The sequence below is a fragment of the Micromys minutus genome (genome assembly GCF_963924665.1).
Source record: "Micromys minutus genome assembly, chromosome: 3".
Lineage (NCBI taxonomy): Eukaryota > Metazoa > Chordata > Mammalia > Rodentia > Muridae > Micromys > Micromys minutus.
In genome coordinates, this window is record NC_137972.1 from 5,052,268 (window position 1) to 5,070,393 (window position 18,126).

The 18,126-nt window shown below is 42.7% G+C and overlaps 1 protein-coding gene across 6 annotated transcripts in view; it reads left to right on the forward strand.

The window, feature by feature from the left end:
• SOX5 (SRY-box transcription factor 5) overlaps positions 1 to 18,126 on the forward strand; it is a gene marked incomplete at both ends in the record, with an annotated part of 351,905 nt that overhangs the window by 151,026 nt on the left and 182,753 nt on the right. For all 6 annotated transcript variants that reach the window (XM_080914286.1, XM_080914283.1, XM_080914281.1 and 3 more), the window contains 2 exons: positions 5,428 to 5,514; positions 17,771 to 17,943. In XM_080914286.1, coding sequence (XP_080770412.1) covers positions 5,428 to 5,514; positions 17,771 to 17,943 — 260 coding nt within the window. The remainder of the gene's footprint in view (positions 1 to 5,427; positions 5,515 to 17,770; positions 17,944 to 18,126) is intronic.

Below are 18,126 nucleotides of genomic sequence, written 5' to 3' on the forward strand. Positions count from 1 at the left end.
AGTGTCTCCCCTCTAGTCCTTATTCCTTATCTTTACTCGAATGATTAACCAGCGCCGTGCTGACCTGGAATTGTAATGATCTACATACACACTTGCCTTTGCTCGCCGGTTCCTGTGAGCTTTCAGAGGATGCTTTTGAGAGCAAACGGGGAGAAGTCCAAGCAGAGGCTATCGAGTTCACTGTGGCAATTCCGACAGCATCGCCTGCCACTTAGTAATCAGCTGACCCTGATGGCGGTAAAGAAAAAGGAACTAAATCTCATGCTTTCCAAAGCGTAGCGCTTTAGTGAAGGGATGTATGTTGAGAGTCATAAAACTAAAGCCATTTGCTTAATATGTATGGAGTCCTGAGTCCGGTCCCAGGACCAACCACAAAATAGAAGCCAGAATGTGGAATGCAGCCCTGTGGCTGTGAAGAGAAGTCTGAGCTGGGGATGAGGCCACATGCCCTGCCTTAGCTTTAATCAGGTTTATGATTTTTGCACGAGTATCTGAACCTTGCTCATTGGTGCTGCTACTGACGGTCAATGAGGAATTCAGTGCAGACTGTTTTAAAGTCATGTGGACTAAAGGCAGTGATCGCCCAACTCTGTCATCCTGGACGAAATATTTAAATACTGTATGCTCCATGCCTTCCTTGGCAGTCTATTAGCATCTAAAATCTCTAACTCTCGTAGAAAAGGGCTCCACATCTGTTAAGTGTAAATTAGGTTTACTCTGCTTTGGCTTTACATCACCCACCCATGTATGTTCAGCTTGTGTCTAACCATTGCTTCCAAAACAGACTTTTATCTAAATGGTAGAGAAAAGCCGTACCAGTTGTAAAACTCAGCCTCTGGGTTGTCCACACGTGTGTTTATTTCTCGACTTGAGAAACAATTGGCACACTTGAAGTTTAGCTATGACTGTTCCTTCCATTGCGTGATGGCCCAGCTATGTGTGTGCAGTGACACAGGTCAAGATTGGTGCGGTTCAGTCAAAGATTTAAAGTATAAACATTGCTAGATTTGCCATGGCCTAATTAATGGGTTTTCGTCTAAAAAGTCAAATATTGTGCATACCTACATTTTACTTGTCCAATTCCTTAATGTGCTCTGCCACAGTAGCTCAAAGGAGATTAAAACGGAAAAATAATGCATACACACACAAAGCACAAACCTCAGGTTGTGTGGAAGCTACTGTGCTGGCAGGAATGTGGTTTGATTCTTGGCACCGGCAGCTTGCTGGAGAATTACAATATGCTGGCATGGCTGTCTAGGTCTCATTGTTCCGGCCCAGGGAGTCGGTCTTAAGAGGGTTTGGCACTGCAGGGAAAAGGGGAGTGAGAGTCAGGGGGAAATGAAGGGGCCCTAAAGAGGCCGGCTGCAGTCATAACAATGGCTGGCAACTTCAGGAGCTTCTCTGGTAGGGACTGCCATAGTCAGTGATGTGAGGAAGCTCACATAATCATGCCAGAGAGAAGAGAAAAGCAACCAGTATTTCCACCAGCTGCTGATGGCAGAGAGAAGCCGAAGTGATTCCGCAGATACATCTGGATGTGTGGACCGCGAATAGGTGCTTCCGAGGCTCTAGCTGAGCTGCGGTGGGTGCTTCTGGGGCTCTCAGGATCTGTAGCTTATATTTCCACATTATCTTCATTTATTTTACATTATCTTTTATAATGCCTGTGTTTAGTGGTTTTTTTTTTTTTTTTTTTTAAACTAAAATGACAGATCCCTGGTTTTCATTTTTCATGGTCTCTGTTGTACTTTGAATTAGCTGATGTTGGTTGGGCAAAGCCTGAGTTTCCCCAACTGTAACAGGGAATGGGCTAACAACAGGTACTACTAGCAAAAGTTTCAAATGCGACAGCAGTCCTTAGGCTGAGACAGGGTCTATAGCCACCTTGACTCTTACAATGCCTTTCTTTTAGGAACTTCCTAATTTTGAGGGTAACTATGAAACTCCAATGTTTGGGAGAATAAAGTCCTAAGTGTTTAAATTAAGAAACATATCCCAGGCATAGTTTACCCGTGCCTTTAGTCTCCACACTTGGAAAACAAAGGCAGGAAGATCCCTGTGAGTTGAGGGAAAGCTTGGTCTACTCAGTGAGACGCTGTTCAAAAAGGAAAAAGAACGAAAGCCAGTTGCAGAACAGAACTTAGCAGCAAGGCAGAGATAGCAGCCACACGCACAGGAGAGAACTCAACTCTGTGTCTTTAAAAGTAAACCTCATTTTTAATATAAATATTAAATAGTAAGTCACTAACTTTCTTCACACCATGAGCAGTGAGTGGTACTTACGGAGCTGTGGTAGGCATCCTTTTATTAAATGCACACGGACAAACAGGTGATTGTAAACACTGGAGGCTTGCTTTCTGTCTTCCATACTTCTAATCATAGATTTTCTGACTGTCTCCTGAGAAGCTTTCTCAGTGTGGCGGGCATTGCTTGACCTTCTCATGACCTGAGGTCACTTCCTAGCACCTCTCAAAGAACAACCTGTAGGGACACGAGACCATAGCAGGAAATGCACTGTGGCGAGTAGACTTGATAGCTCTGGTTATGTGACAAATTCATGTAGGTGAACGCTGAGGGCCCTGACCCCACCCTTACCAGTAGCTAGTGGCTGTCATGAAATAGGCAATAATATAGATTCTTTTTATTCCTGCTCTGATAGTCCTTCTAGCTTATAATAAAAGGGGTGATTTCATTGTACATGTTCACATGTTGGGCTTTTCAAAGAATCCATATAATTAGATTAAGTTCTGATGCTAATGAGAACTGTAAAAAAAAGATCTAGCCTTTTAATCCATAGTTGATACACACATACACGTTTTATTCTGAAAAATTAAATTTATTCTCTGAAGCTTGTACTCTAGTAGAGTTTAGAATGGTTCCTGTGATCTAGAATTCTTCCACAAAGGAAATGGGGGTATCTGAATGTTGTCCATGTGTGAACATGTATGTTAATAGTTAGCTTTAAAAATGGGAGCCTTCTTGTCACTTGGTGTTTGGGATGTTGTTGACAAACGAAACCCTGTCTAAGATACTACTCTTTCCCGTCATGTATTTTAAAACCACAGACTGGTCTATGCCTGAATTGTGTGTGTGTGTGTGTGTGTGTTAGAACTCATAACATATATGTACTTACATCTTCTCAGACATCAGGCGACATTAGGAGAAGAGAGGCCACTCACCAGCACAGATCTGGGGCCGAGGCCACTCTACATATATTTGAACTTGAGGTATACATTTCACACCTCAGTGAAAGATGTTGGTATTCTGAGTCATCCCTAGATGTGACAACCCAAAGGTAGACATATTTCTGAATTTCCACTTCACAAACACTCTCTCCTCCTCCTCTCTCCCTCCCTCTCTCTCTCCCTCCTTCCCTTCTGTGTGCTAAGAGTCAACTTGAACCAGCTCTCTGGGAGCTTTATCTCTTACTGCTCCTCAATAGGAAGGCCAGGAATGTTCTGTGGGTTCCACAAATCTGACTGCTGTTTCTTTAAGTCTGCAACTTAGACAGAAGACTTCTGTCCCTTTATGAGGGAGCGACAGTAGATATTTTGTCTAGCTGCAAGGGAAAGGCATTGCCAGGACTTGGCAGACAATAGCCTTAGAAGTAAAGGATCTGCTTGTGGAGCAGGGAGGTCTGGGCCCATTGTTAATCAACAGTGGATTTCTATTGCCACATTCCTCCTTTGCAAAGGTTTGTTAGCTTTTAATGACTGACAGGGCCCTCCTACAAATACCATATTGGCCATGTCCTTTTTACACGTTACTCAAGGTTGGTTTCTTTCTTTCTTTCTTTCTTTCTTTTTGCCAAGCTCTGGATAAAGAAACAGTGGTGTTTGTTTGACCTACTCTGATAAGAAAGGTATAAGAACTGATTTTTTTCCCAGTGCTCACTGGGAATGTAGACACACCAAAGTTCCATGCAGAAGTATTTTCAACTTACTTTATACATCATGATGCAAGTGAAAACATGGATTACAACAGATTACAACACCAGTCTTCACTTGGGCTGGCCACAGCACTGCTGTCTGGCGTCGTTTCCAAAATATGAGATAGAAAACTGGGGGGGGGGAGGCTTTTTAGGAAAATGTACAAATAACCTCATTAGGACTTTTCTGCAGTATAAAACATAGACATAGGTATTCCGTGGCAGAGAGAAACATATGTTACAAGCATATATCCTGAATGGAACCTGCTTACGTATGCACATGTGTGGACACAGTGTAAGTGAATACCTGGTGCCTTTGATATTTGAATATATTTCAGTGATCTTTAAATGTCCAACAATCATTTTTGACATCTTAGAGATATTCCATTCTTAACCTCAGCTTAGCCTAAACCCCCTAGGGCAGATGGTCTGTGATAAGTTGACAAGTCCTCCCTTTCTGTCCCTCCTAGGGGGTAAATAAATAGAAACACACACAGAAACACTGGTGTCCAGAAGACGGTGCGTGTCTGAGACCCAAGAAAATAGGTGTGGTGCTCTTTAGATGAGGCACTTTCAGTACCAGGAGCGCTCTGTTCTCTAACTTAGCTGTGGAATGGAAATGCACTGTCATTGTATACCCAGCTCAAAACTGACATGAGCGTACAACGCCATTGTCTGGAGCTGAGTCTAATGCTCACCGGGCTTATTCTGGCTATATTTACTTATAGTTCAGGTTCAGTTCAAAAGGGGAGGGCAGGGACGAGGAATCTGCAAAAATGTTCCATGACTCATGACCTTGCTCTCTAAAATGTGTCCATCCTGTCCCAACATGGGATATACATCTGAAATGGCCAAATAATGCATTTGCATTAGAAACATTACTACGGTCACCAATTTCGAAATCTTTTAAAGGCTTCTTTTACAGCAACCTTTTTCTTTCTTTCTTTTTTTGGTTTGTTTGTTTGTTTTTTTGTTTGTTTTTCAGTGTTCAATGTGTGCTCACACATCTTGCCACAATGTAGTTTACCACCACACAGTGTCCCACACATTATAAAGTGCATGGAATCGTAAACACACAGAGAGACATAATTACATGTAGCCGGTTTAAGGGCTAATTCTTTGCCTTTCTTTTTTCACTCTGCATTTTCTCTACATAATTGTTTTCCGGCTGCAGAGGAACACTCTGAAATTGACAAGCCCCCATTATAGCAAGACTATGTTCACCAAATTGTAAAAGAATGAGCTGTACGTTTACATGAGCCCGTTGTCATAAAGAATTAGTATGGCTTTGTTCTTGAAGGGGGAAAAGCTAATGATTTCGAAACAGCAGGTAACCACACGCACTCCATTTTTCCCCCTCCCCTGTTATCAGTTTGTTGATGAAGTCATTATGAGCTGGGGCCAGGACCAGGATAGCCCATTCTTAGCAGCTAGTCTTCCCTGAGCCTGCTGCAAACAGTCATCTGCTTTGCTTATGAGTGTATTTTTTCTTCACTTAGACACTCCCAGCATTGAAAAGCTGCTCTCTAAGGACTGGAAAGACAAGCTCCTGGCGATGGGATCAGGGAACTTCGGAGAAATAAAAGGTAGGAAGTGTGCGCCTGCTTTTATCCAGACTGTTCAGAAATGGAGTTACTATTTATTAGTGATTATGGAGTACCACTGTCCCCAGCCCCTTTGCTCCATGCACGCTCTGGGACAGGCCTCTCTTCTAGATGAGAATATATTATGTGTGTAGGTGTGTTCTGCTTGCATGGTCTAGGATGAGGGATGGGGTTCTGTTGTTGTTTTCTGAACAGCACAAACCCCCTCTGTGGCATGCTCTGCTTATCTTCTTCTTATTTGACTTAAAGGATATACTCCAAAGGTAAGAACATATCCACAGCAGAGCGAGGTTAGAAACAGCATCTCCTAAACTATAGTTCCCACTCTATATCTGAAGTACACGTGTGTACAATGGACAGCTGGGGCTGCCAAAGATCAGCAAGGAAGACACAGTACCAAGGATGCTTCAAGTCCCTGTCAGAGATGTTTCTGCTTTGAGCTTGTTTGAATCATCAATTACAACTAATAAAAGCTCTATGTGGACTTCAGAAGACACTGAATATTCATAGTGCCACAAACTTCCAGTACACGAGAGATTTAATTCTTTCATGTAGAAATAGAAGCAGATGATCCTTTTGGTTAGTTTTAAACCACCACTGCTCAGAAGACACTGGGCAGTGTACGGCTCCTCCTGCTGCCGTGAGGACACTTGTGACTCGCAACTCTAAAGTGATATTAATTTTACAAATGTCAAGTTAGCAGGTCATCAACAATATTATATTTGCTCATGAAATGTGGCGCTAACCCTTAACATCTGCTAAATGTACATTTCAAACAGCTCCAGATTAAGATTCATATATATGTAGGCACGTGTTTAAATAACTTTGTGGTATCTGAATCAGAGAGGCAGTCTGAGCCTTAAGGTTCTGACCCACCCAAGTATTCTAGAGAGCTGCGAAGCATTTGCCTTTTTAATTATTTCTCCTACCAGAGACCATTTGTATCTGGCTGTTTGGAATGTTCTAGAAAACCTTTGACTGATGACCTCACATATTTGTCAGTCATTTGATGTTGTGCCCGTTCCAGCTCTAGAGGGTGGTGAACAGGGAAGGAGGATCAGAGACTATCCATCAACAAGTCTGCTGCCCAACATCAAATTTGGAAGAAAATTTCAATGAATGATTAGCATACCTCAGAGCCTCTCGGAACTTTAGGAGAACAAAGAAAAAGGTTTCACTTTCTGGGACATCAAGCACTTCTGCTCTTCGGTGGACTTTTAACTCATGCTCCCTGAGGCAAAAGATGTATAGTGCCTGCCTCTTGTTTTCCTCCACCAACCTCATGTATCACCAAGAGTGGAGCAGAGAGGACGGCCTGCCTGCCCCAAACTTTGTGATCCTCCCTCCTCTTCCTTCACAAGTCAGACTTGAAAGTCACAACAGTAGTGATGATAGGCTTAGGGGGTGGAGTCTCTGTGCTCTGCTTTGAGGCTAGCCTGGGGCTACTTTAGAATGCTCTTGTAAAAAACACAAAAGAAGTTTCCATCTTTAATTCTGACTCTTTCAAGCTTCCCATTCAGAGTCCAAGTCCAGTCGGTCTTGTCCCCTGGTTCTGTTCAAGAAAAGCTGTTTCCAGAAACGATTTGAAAGCAACTGTTCGTCTTTCTTCTGCCAGGGCATGGTTATTAGGCGTTCGGTTCAGGTTCCCCGGAGAAGCAGAGAAAGCAGCTGAGTCTCTTCGCCTGCTGACTTGTGTGTGACAGTTGCAATTACGGATCATTGTTCATAGGTGCAGAGAGTACAATAGGAGATTGCCTCGGGGGGTAAATGAATTTAGGGGGGTCAGGCGCAAAGATTGTGCAGCGCCCAGGAATGTGGTTTCTTGCCACCTCAGAAGAAGTCTGAACAATGGTGGCCTTGTTTCTGAGGCTGTTTTATCCCAGGCAGAGGAAGGAAGGTGTGAGGCTAACATATTTGTCTGCTGTTTCTGGCTGGGGGAGGGAAGGGGTGGTTCTGTAGACTTTTTCAAGATATGAAAGCAGGAACGTGACAAATGGTTGCTGACTTTGCCAATGATCATTTCATGTCATAGATGAGGACTTTTGTGGATGCCAGGGTGATGTTTGTCAGCTTTGCAGCATTTACCGGATCCCTTCCAGTGCAGAAGACTAGCCCTTGATTCCTCTCAGCCAGTTTTATGTAAATTCTTATTGAATATTGGATGTGAAAACAATCAGATAAAGAGAGAGAAATGGGGGGGTGAGAGAAGAAGAGAAATGAGAAGGAGGGGCAGGAGGAGGGCAGGGCAAGGCAATAGAGAGGCTCTTGCAGACTTTGCACTGTAGCCAAGCCAGTGGCTAAACTCCGTTAAGGTATTAACCAATGAATTGCTTTCAAGGCATCTGAACAAATTAGTAGAGAAAGAACTTGGAAAGTTTACAGAAGTGTTTCTCACTGTTAATAAAAGGACAAGTGGCAAGCTTGTCTTCAGGTAGGAAGACTGTGTAGGTTTGATGGATGTTGGCTGTCTTAAATAACTGTATTTAGATGCCAGCTCACTGTTTTCTCAAGAAACAGTGTTTGCAGGTGTCAGTGGCCTCTGAGAGCATAGAGCTGTGTGTCTCTTATTGTTACATTTGTTTATGTGTGTGTGCACTTGCGGACATGTCATAGACAACCACCCATGTGCTTCTGTGTAGGTCAGAGGGTGAATCACTAGAAGTCCGCCCTCTGCTTTTATCGGGTGGGCTCTAGAGCTTAGACTCAGCCTCTGGCTTGGCAGCAAGTGCCCTTAGCCACAGAGCCAGGTTTCTAGCACTAAAAGTTCCCTTTTTAAAAACAACATTAGAACATTTTGCCTGATCTTGTAGCACTTTATAGTCTCGTGCTTTGGAGACCTGATGCATTCAGGTTTAAAGACAGTAGAAATCACTGTCTCCTAGGATCTAGTTTGGGAAACTTGGTCTGCAAAGCTTGGCCAACAAGAGTCAGTCTTCTACTTCGAGGAGCTGCCTGAGGAAATGGTTTCTCCCCTTCTCCTCAGACAGACTGCATCACTGGGATCTCTCAGAGACCTTCAATGCCATCTGCAGCCAAAGCTCTGAGCAGCAGTGGTGAGCAAGGTGACAGATGCCTTCTGTAGCCTGGTAGTAAGTGGGGATGGGGGAGTGGTAAGCACAGTCCAGCTGGCTACCACTTAGGCCACAGCATTCCAGCTAGCCTGGAATTCCTTGACACTGAAGGTCTCTGAATTGGCACTTCATCTGAGGCCAGTGTCTGGGGATGCATCACGGCTTGGACTAGTCTAAATAAACCATTTCTTTCTCAGCCTAGCAACTTCGGACACTACATATTCCTTGCAGCATGTGCTTGTAGAACCTAATGCCCGTATCTACATGAAGATATCTCTCGTTTATTTCTCCCATCACTGTAATTAAAACTAGGACACTGACTGGGAGGTTTGCTGGCCAGGTTTCTCAGAAAACCTGGGACAAGCCCACCACCAAACTCATTTAATTAGATCTCTCCTGCCCAGGACTCAAGGTTCTACTGTATTAGTTAAATCTTACTAATGTTATATATGTAGTATAGAAGGAAATGCCAACTGCACTGACAACAAAAGTATGATTATTTCAAGTCCAGACTTTTGATCTTTTTAGATGACAAACAGGTAAACACTGACCAGCTCTGGATTCATGTCGATAATCCTTTGGGCAATACAATTGCCTTTGAGTTCAGGAATTAAGCATAGGCTGTGCTGGGTCAATACCTGGATTAAGATAATCTCTCGGGTGATGTACATTTTTGAAGTTGACGGCATATTGAGCATGTGTCTTTAAAGAGGTAATTATTCCATTTAAATGGCATTAAGACAACTTGAAAATGGGCAGGCACAGGACAGAAATCAGACAGAAGCTTTTGTTTGTTTGTTTGTTTTTTTTTTTTTCAAGGAAGAGATATAAATCCTGTTGACAGCGTTTGGTCAGCTGGTAAAGGGCTTGCATTGCAAGCTTAAGGACATGAGTTCAAGTTCCAGACCCGTGGTTACACACTCAGCCGGATCTGGTATCTCGGGATTTGTTATCTCAGGACCGGGAGGCAGACAGGTGGATCCCTGGCACCTCAGGTCAGCTAGCCAAGGCTGTTTATCTTGTTCTGGACTATTAAAGAACCCTGACTCAAAGACATTCAAATGACCCAACACATTTAGACCTTTGCAAATGTGAAACAGGTAAACATTTTCATCTGTTCTTGCTTCTGTCACTTGGAAAGGTGTCTCGAACACATCTAGGCCCTATCGCTGTTTAAGGACCAGAAACATCACCATGGGTAGCCTGTGACAGACATATCTGTATACTGACTTGTAAGTCTGCACAGTTTCAGGGGAGGTGGGAGTGTTGCTCTCCTGAGGCCTGATACACCCTGAAGATGTTTAGTGAAAAGTCAACCAGTCATCAGGTATTTCACATGGAGTTGTTTACTTCCATATAAAATAAATTTTTATGTTTTTAATTCTCCAAGCTCACTTTTTACCCATCACAGTTGCTTCTAAGTGATGTTTTCATGCTTGGTTTAAAAAAGATATTTTAAAATTTCATGAGGCTGAAGAGAGTCTGATGACACAGTGTTAGGTGGGAGCATCTTTGTGGTGCTCCTAAAAATTCAAAGCATTCTTGCTCTCTATGAGCCCAGGGTTGGCTTGCTTTTGGGTATACAAGCAAATTTAGGGATGGGGGGCATAGTGCTGTCAGATCTTAATGTGAGGTGGGACCACAAGTGTGGGGTTTTGACATCTGTTGAACTGAATGTAAGACAGAGGCTTCCTAATGTTTGCTTCAGGTATGATAGGAAATATTTAGATCATATTTTATCTGATTTTGCATTAGAAAAAGCAGTAACATCAACAGTTATCCGGCCACTTGAAACAATTTACAGACTTGAGAGAAAACCTGAAATTATAAAATTGTGGATTTTTAAAATTATAAAATTATAGCTTCATAATAATCTTAGTAAGGGGGCATGTTGCAGCCATGGTGGTGAGCTGTCATATGACCCCAATTTTTTCAAGTACCCAGGGAAATTAAAGTTATGTCTTGTGGTTTCCTAATTTGTTCATTTAAGGGGAAGTCACTATTAAGTATTTCTTGCTTATCACTCCATGAACAACTTCCTTACAAATTATTGTGATAGTTGCCTTATCACAGTTCACAGATTATTAGAAACTGATAGTAACCAGAGACAGGTAGACTAAAACCACATGCAGTTGTGGTATTAATATAGTCTGTGCCTTCTGCATGATGGGAAATGGTCTGTCTTTTATAAGATTAGACAGCAAGATCTCTAAGAGCCTTTAAGTATTGAGAACAATCCTAGAGAGACTGTGCCTGAAGAGCCCTCATGAAATTCCAGCCAGAGTGGCTGACACCCAGCTCTCCCAAAACACACATTCCCATGTCCTCTGCCTGTTTCCATGCTGACCTTACATTATATCAGGCCAAATATTTTAAACCAGAGCATATCTGAGAATTAAACACCAATAAAAAAATACCATGCTGTGTTCAGTGGTTAATACCATGGCTGTTCTTGAAGAGGACCAGGATTTGGTTCCTAGCTCCTACTACATGGCTCACACCATTTAGTATATGAGTCCAGTTCCAAAGAATCCAGTGCATTCTTCTTTCCTCTGCCTGCATTAGACACACAAGTGATACACAGACATATTTGGAAGTAAAATACACACACACATACAATAAAAGGGGAGCAATAAATATATGTGAAATGTCACATTAGATATGACAGCTGTTGACTTCCATTCAAACACAGCAAATATAATGTGATATTTTGAAAAGCTGATTTTAACATTTTAGGCACATTAAGTATGTGAGCATAATCCGCCTGACAGTTGTTATTTGAAGGTATTAGAAAGGTATAAGTGTTTGATCTTTATTGAAGGCCGGAGAGATGGCTCAGAAGTAAAGTGTTCTCGGTCCTGCAGACTACAGATTGCAGTTGTGAGCTGCACTGTGTGGGTACTAGGAACTGAAGTCAGCTCCTCTGCAAGGGCGTATGATCCCTTAACTCCTAGGACATCTCTCTAGCCCTCTTTTATCCTTCCTTTTATTACTTCAACAATGTCAAGGAGAGATTGTTAGAATGTAGTAAAGATTACTTGAAGGATCAGCCTTGTGGGTAGAATTCTACATAGACTTGTGTGACCTTTGGACTTTCCCTCGAGTTGATCTGTTCACTTAACTGATATATATCAGGTGTCCAGGAAGTGTGGGGCCTCCTCTGTAGACAAACACAGTACAGAATAAACTGGTGTCCTGTTATCATAGAGCTTATAATCCAGCAGGTGACTTATTAAAGCTAATGTCAACAGGAGTGTGACATACGGTGTACAATATTGGTTGACAGGAAACGAGGGGTGATCACCTCTTTAATGTCTGTGTTTAAGAGAGGTTCCTAGATGAGCTGGCCTTCAGGTTCCATCTCCAGGGCCTGAGTATTTATTAATTTGTTATCTCATCCATATATGGTTACATTATAAGCAACCATATTTTTTCTGGCTTACCCAGTGCATATCACTAACATTTAGAGCCATTGAGTCCCACAGGAGCTGAATTGTAGGTGTAACTTAATAAATAAAAAAAGCCAGTCTTGAGAAGTATTTGTCTCACTGGTTATCAACATTATTTTCAACTTCAGGCTATAAATATGACGTCATCTGGGAATACTGTAGTCATCTTCGTTTATCTAAGAACAGTGTGTGATGGTCCCACATGACACAGTCACCCAAGGACTTGTTTGTCTGAACATAGTCCCCGTGCTGGGCTCTGCTTAAATACAATCTCCAAATGAGTACAGGAAGCTAAAGAATTTCTCAAGACATTTTGGGGGTATAAGCCATGAGGGAGACCATCTTGAGTCTAATGATGAGAGATCATGTGTTCTAACATGCTTGTCTCCAAGGAAATTGTTTAGTTCGGTACATGTACTGTATTCATGGGTGACACCCTGGTGCAGATGAGGGAGAAACAGACAAGCAAAGTGTGTGACGCTATAGTGCTGTAGAGCAACTCAAAGCATCCTATCCAGGAGAAAATGGTACGGGCACGTAACGATGAAGGGGATGCTGCTTCCCATGCAGTGTCCTGTAAGGAAAACAAATCAGAGGTTGCTTCATATTCATGGTGAGTCTGTGATGGTGGGATGGGTGGCTATTGTTGTTTGACTTGTGTGGCATGTTTTGATGTTCTCTTCCAAGCATAGCACACTGAACATTTTCCTGAAGTTTTAGTTTTACTGGGGAAAGCAATAGACAGTGGTAGGAGGGATAGAGAAGGACTACCCAGGGCATGTAAAAGAGAGAGATGTCAGAGGTCCACAGGTGGTGGATGAAACACAGATCCATGAGCTGTGTGCTGTGTTCCAGGGTGGTCAGGATTTTCAATGTGTTTGGCAAAAAAATAAAAAGACACAACAAGTGAGGGGGCCACCTGGCTTCCAGCTAAGCTCTGGTCTTCACTGAGGCAGGGGAATTAGAGATGGTGCTCAGTCCACAGGATCTTGTCATTATACTAAGAAGTACTGTGGTCCACAGAGCATCAGAGGAGCCTGGATAAGCACACGGGACTGTCCTGTCTTGGTTGCTAAGACATTGGAAAGAATGACAGTAGATATTTTTTACCTTAGGTAAGCATTCATTCCTAAAGGTATTAAGCTACACTAACTTAGATCCAACCATACATGTGCTAAAAGCTGGGACACCAGCATCAGTGGCGGTCCTCAAAACACAGGAACATGTTCCATGGCTCTGGATCTGAGGTCGCTGCACACAAGGAAGTTCCTTAGAGTGATGAGCTCTTTTCCTCTAAGAACTCTTGGTTTAAATGAGTAGATACTCACTAGCTGTTGATTTTTTTTTCTTCTGCTCTGGAGTCTTCCCAGATTCTAGGTAATACTCTTCCTCTTTTCCTCTTCTCCCTCCTCCTCCTTCTATTATCTCGAATGCTATTTGACTCCTCAGTAGCCCCGTTTTTTATGCACAGGTCACTTGGTGAGCCTCTTTTACACTACACAGTCATTATGAAAAATGAAGGAACCTGAAAGTTCAGCCCTCAAGTTTATCTGTTTAGTGTCAAACATTCATAAAGACTGAGATCGTTGTAGAAATTCTACCTTCTTGTCTATGCTCTCAGCAACCCAAACTTGAATTCTATGCAGTGCCTACAAAATAAAAGTCTCTAGTCTTTGTACCGATGGAGTAAAGGACCCTAGTCTTTGTCTTAGTAACCCATGGTGACTGAGCATGAGAAAAGAAGTAAAAGGGGTGATTCTTTATGTCGTTATTAGCCAAAGTCCAGGGCTTGTTGTCTGTTTGGAATATGCCTTTTGCTTTGCCTGTAGTTGGGAGGAGCTGATGATGTTTCAATGAGTAGCTCAGGGTACAATGGAGTCTTGGAGACTCAGTGATTACCTGGGCACACAGAGAGTAGTTGCAGGATATTTTCCTGGGGAGCTGGAGAAGTAGTTGAGGGCCTACGTGTGTGGCTCCTTGGAAGAGCATGAGTGCACATGCTGCGTACCCCAGGCCCCAGATTCCATCTTTAGCCCTGGAGAGAAGGCACTCTGGAGTAGGCTCAAGGTTCACAAAATTAGAATCAAATATAAAAATCACACGTCTTATTTTGAACAAGATATATATTTAATCTACATAGCTCAGTGACAGTCTAAGAGGTTTGCTAATCTTTCCTGTATGGAAAGGCAGAATCACTTTTCTTTTGACACTCCCCTACCAAACCCTGTATGCCCCTGTGCTATATTAGCCTACACTGATGGGCTGGTGCCTCTCTGGCACCTATACTATTATGCTGCATATTTAGGTGAGATATGTATAAATAATAACTATAGAAAATTTAGCAAATATGTTCATATGAAGAAAAGATTAAGATAACGTATAACCTCATCACCTAACATTGTTAGTAATTACATGGACACAATACCTCTCAGTCTTCTCCCCCGTGGTGATGTGAGATGCAGGTGATGAGGTGAATGTTAATACAAATCCCTCATATTATTCATCTCTTCATGCGAGTGGCTATTGTGAATGGCTAGTGTGCAGAAACCCCAGGCCATCCGTCTTAGTGATGCCAGAGCTCCCCAGTTTAGATGCACCATGACTATTCAATTATCCTGACTCTCTATTTAGATAACTTATGGTTTTTACGTTTAAAATATTTATTTGTATCTGTATTTCTTGGCATCTCTTTGTATGTGGGATCTCTTAGAAGGAATGAGCATCCTTAGATATAATATCGATGATTAACTGAAGAATATATACGTGCCTTGGGCTGGTATATTTGGAGCTTTAATAATGATATAGTATCTTGATATCAAATGAGTATTTCCATGAATGAAATCTTTCTGGGTATATCTAGACGATTTAATGCTGAGATAGAATAGTCACATAGCTCAGTGTTTCTTAGTAGGCTACCTCAGTTGTGATGGAACACAAATTTCCGAGATGTTAGTGGCTTTTTAGTATTTGTTATGGTTTTTCTCTTGACCCAGCTAGTTCCTAAATAATCAAGACATGACTATTATATTTACTTAACAAACTTTAAGGACACAAGGACTTAGCAGCATTACTCTATTTTAATCCTCTAAAACAACATGGCTTCCTCTCAGTTAAAATCCCCAGAATACTTTCATTTTAGTACTGATCTGGCTCTCTGGACTCCAGGTGTTCTCTCCTGGTGTCTCTTGGACTCACTCCCTGTGGCGATTTCCCACTTCCTCTCTCTCCTTCCCCCTCCCCAACTGGGAGGAAGTCCAGCCATATTCTCTGCCCTGCTCAGGCACTGGATGATCAGTTCCTTTACTGACCAATCAGGAAATAACTGGGGAGAAATAGGCACAACATTGAGACAGGATTCTCAGAATAACAACTACAACCAGATTGGTGGCCCAGTGATTTGGCATCTGAATGATACAAGAATAACATGTATCCAATACTCAGTAACATTATATCTGCACTGAGATGTATTAGCTTCATTGCCATGATCTAGTGACCAACTTCCCTGACAAAAAGCTAAGTGTTCATAACAATATTATAAATAAGGACTAGGGAGATGGCTCAATTGGTAAAGTACCTACCACACAAACTTGAGAGCTTGAGTTTAGATGCCAGATCCCCACATAAAACGTCGGGGGAACAGCAGTGGGGCTATGGAGACAGGAGGATGCCTGGGACTCTGTGGCCAGCCAGTCTACCTGAGCTCTATGGACTAGGTTCAATTGTTCATTTGATCAGAATTGTTTGCAAGGTTCGCCTTTGCTTCTGTGTATAATCACATGCACACGCACACACACACACACACACACACACACACACACACACACACGAGGGGGAGATGAAATATCACAGTGATTCTTACCTTATGTCTATCTTTCATCAAATCTCTTTCTGCTTGTTCCTCAGAAGTGTGTTGGAAACTGTGTTTTTTAAAAGTTGTCTCTTTTCCAAGTGAAGAATTGAAAATAAGCCACTCACTGTAGCTATTAATCCCCCTTTAAAGGGGCCTTTTTTTTTCTTCATAAAAAAGGATACAGTTGACTGTCAGGGGTAACTGGGGTGGAGCAGATCTTTCTAATTCTGCAAACAGGTGGCACATATGTCACTAGAACAGTGCTTTGTCTTCTGTTTGAAGTAAAACATGAAATTAAGAAGTGTACCCTGCCCTACTGTTAGCTAGCATCTTGCCATAGGGGACTTCTCCCCCACCCCCTCTCTGATGAGTTCTAGAGAAACAATTCAGTTAGTCTCATCTCTGTCTCGGTGTGTAGCATGCTTTGCTAAACTGCTGAGTAATACTGAGCCTGACTTCAGATGTGCAGGCATCTAAAATATCTGGACCACGAAACCCCTTTAAAGGGCCATTGTGACTTGTCAGCTCCTGGATTCGTGTGTGATTTGGGGTGGGCTTAGGGTGATTCTCATCGGCCAACCCCATTTTATCAGTGCTGTATTCCCTGTTGTATTCCCAGACTTGGATGTTCGCCACATTGACTGTGTTCTGGCTTTGAAAATGAGAAGATGCTCTGAGACATACTTGGCCATGGTTTAGAATTTCCTCCTTGATTGTGATGCCCAGGGATAAAACCATTCTGCATGGGCTCTGTCACTGGACCACAGGATAGGAGCTTTCCCCTCTATTAACAGAGACCTTCTCATGTCATCTTCCTGGTTGGTTTATATGTCAGGGAAGGATTGGAGAGATGGCTCAGGGGTCATGAGTGCTGTTGCTCTTCCAGAGAGGTCACAGTACCGTTTCTATCTCCTACACCATCAGCTTGCAACCTCCTGGAACTCCATGAGAGCCAGAGCTGACTCCTGGGCTTCCAGCACTCATGAGCATATAAACATACTCAGACACATGAATAATAAAACAAAGCTTTCTTTGAAAAATGAAAGGCCGTTCTTATTCTTGACAATGCCTTGATCTCACCATTATTTGGCTACGAATTTCTCTGGTTTGGTCCTGCCTGTTTAGTTACAACAGAACCTAAAGGGCAAAAAGTCTGGCTCAGGCATCTTTTTATCTCCTGCGGGTTTATCATAGAACCTCAGAATCAAAGACGCTCACCAGCAATTTTTAATTTACTCATAAAAGATAGAGAAGCTATAGATTATTTATTGCAAAATGTCAGAATGTCTGCTCATTCTGGCATCTGTTACATTTGCATATGTGTGTGTGTGTGTGTGTGTGTGTGTGTGTGTGTGTGTGCCTGTGCCTGTGTGTTTGCATGTGCATGTATGTGGGTATTCTTATGCTTATAGAGAGCAGAGGTTGTCCCCAATGGATGTCTTTCTCACTTTCTTCACTCCTTTTACCACCTCACTGTCTCTCCCTGGCTGGAGCTTTCTGCTGGCTACATTTGTTGTTCAGAAAGCACCCAGGACCATCCTGTCTCCATCTCCACAGGAAGCTTTGATTCCTGTGCTGACAAGCTGGGTAGGAGCTGAGGATCAAAATCAGGCACTGGGGCCCACAGAGTGAGCACTTCATTATCTGAGTCCTCTCCTCAGCCTGGTTCTGGTATCATTGATATAAATCAATAGCAAATTGCTTGTCCTTGTTGAAGGAATATCTATAAGGAGTTAGGTAGGTGTGTGCTTTACCAATCAGGAGCAGTAAGAAAGTTGATTTAGTTCCTTCTGTAGCAGAATCACGTCCATGGAAACATGGCTGCCTTTTCATCTGTCCTATGTGTCTTACTGTTGTGTTCCTTTCAGGGACTCCCGAGAGCCTCGCTGAGAAGGAACGGCAGCTCATGGGGATGATCAATCAGCTGACCAGTCTACGGGAGCAACTGCTGGCTGCCCATGATGAACAGAAGAAGTTGGCTGCATCTCAGATAGAGAAACAGCGCCAGCAGATGGAGCTGGCCAAGCAGCAGCAGGAGCAGGTGAGAGAGACTGGGGACCGGGGATCCTCCGCCAGCTGTGGCTTGTTCTTGGTAAATACTGTTCTCACTAGAGAAAGATACAGGACATGCCTCCCCTTCCCAGTCCCTAGAAAGTAAAGGAAAAGGGAGAGAACAAGCAAATACACCCTCTAACCCAAGACTAAAGAAACTATATAACTACTT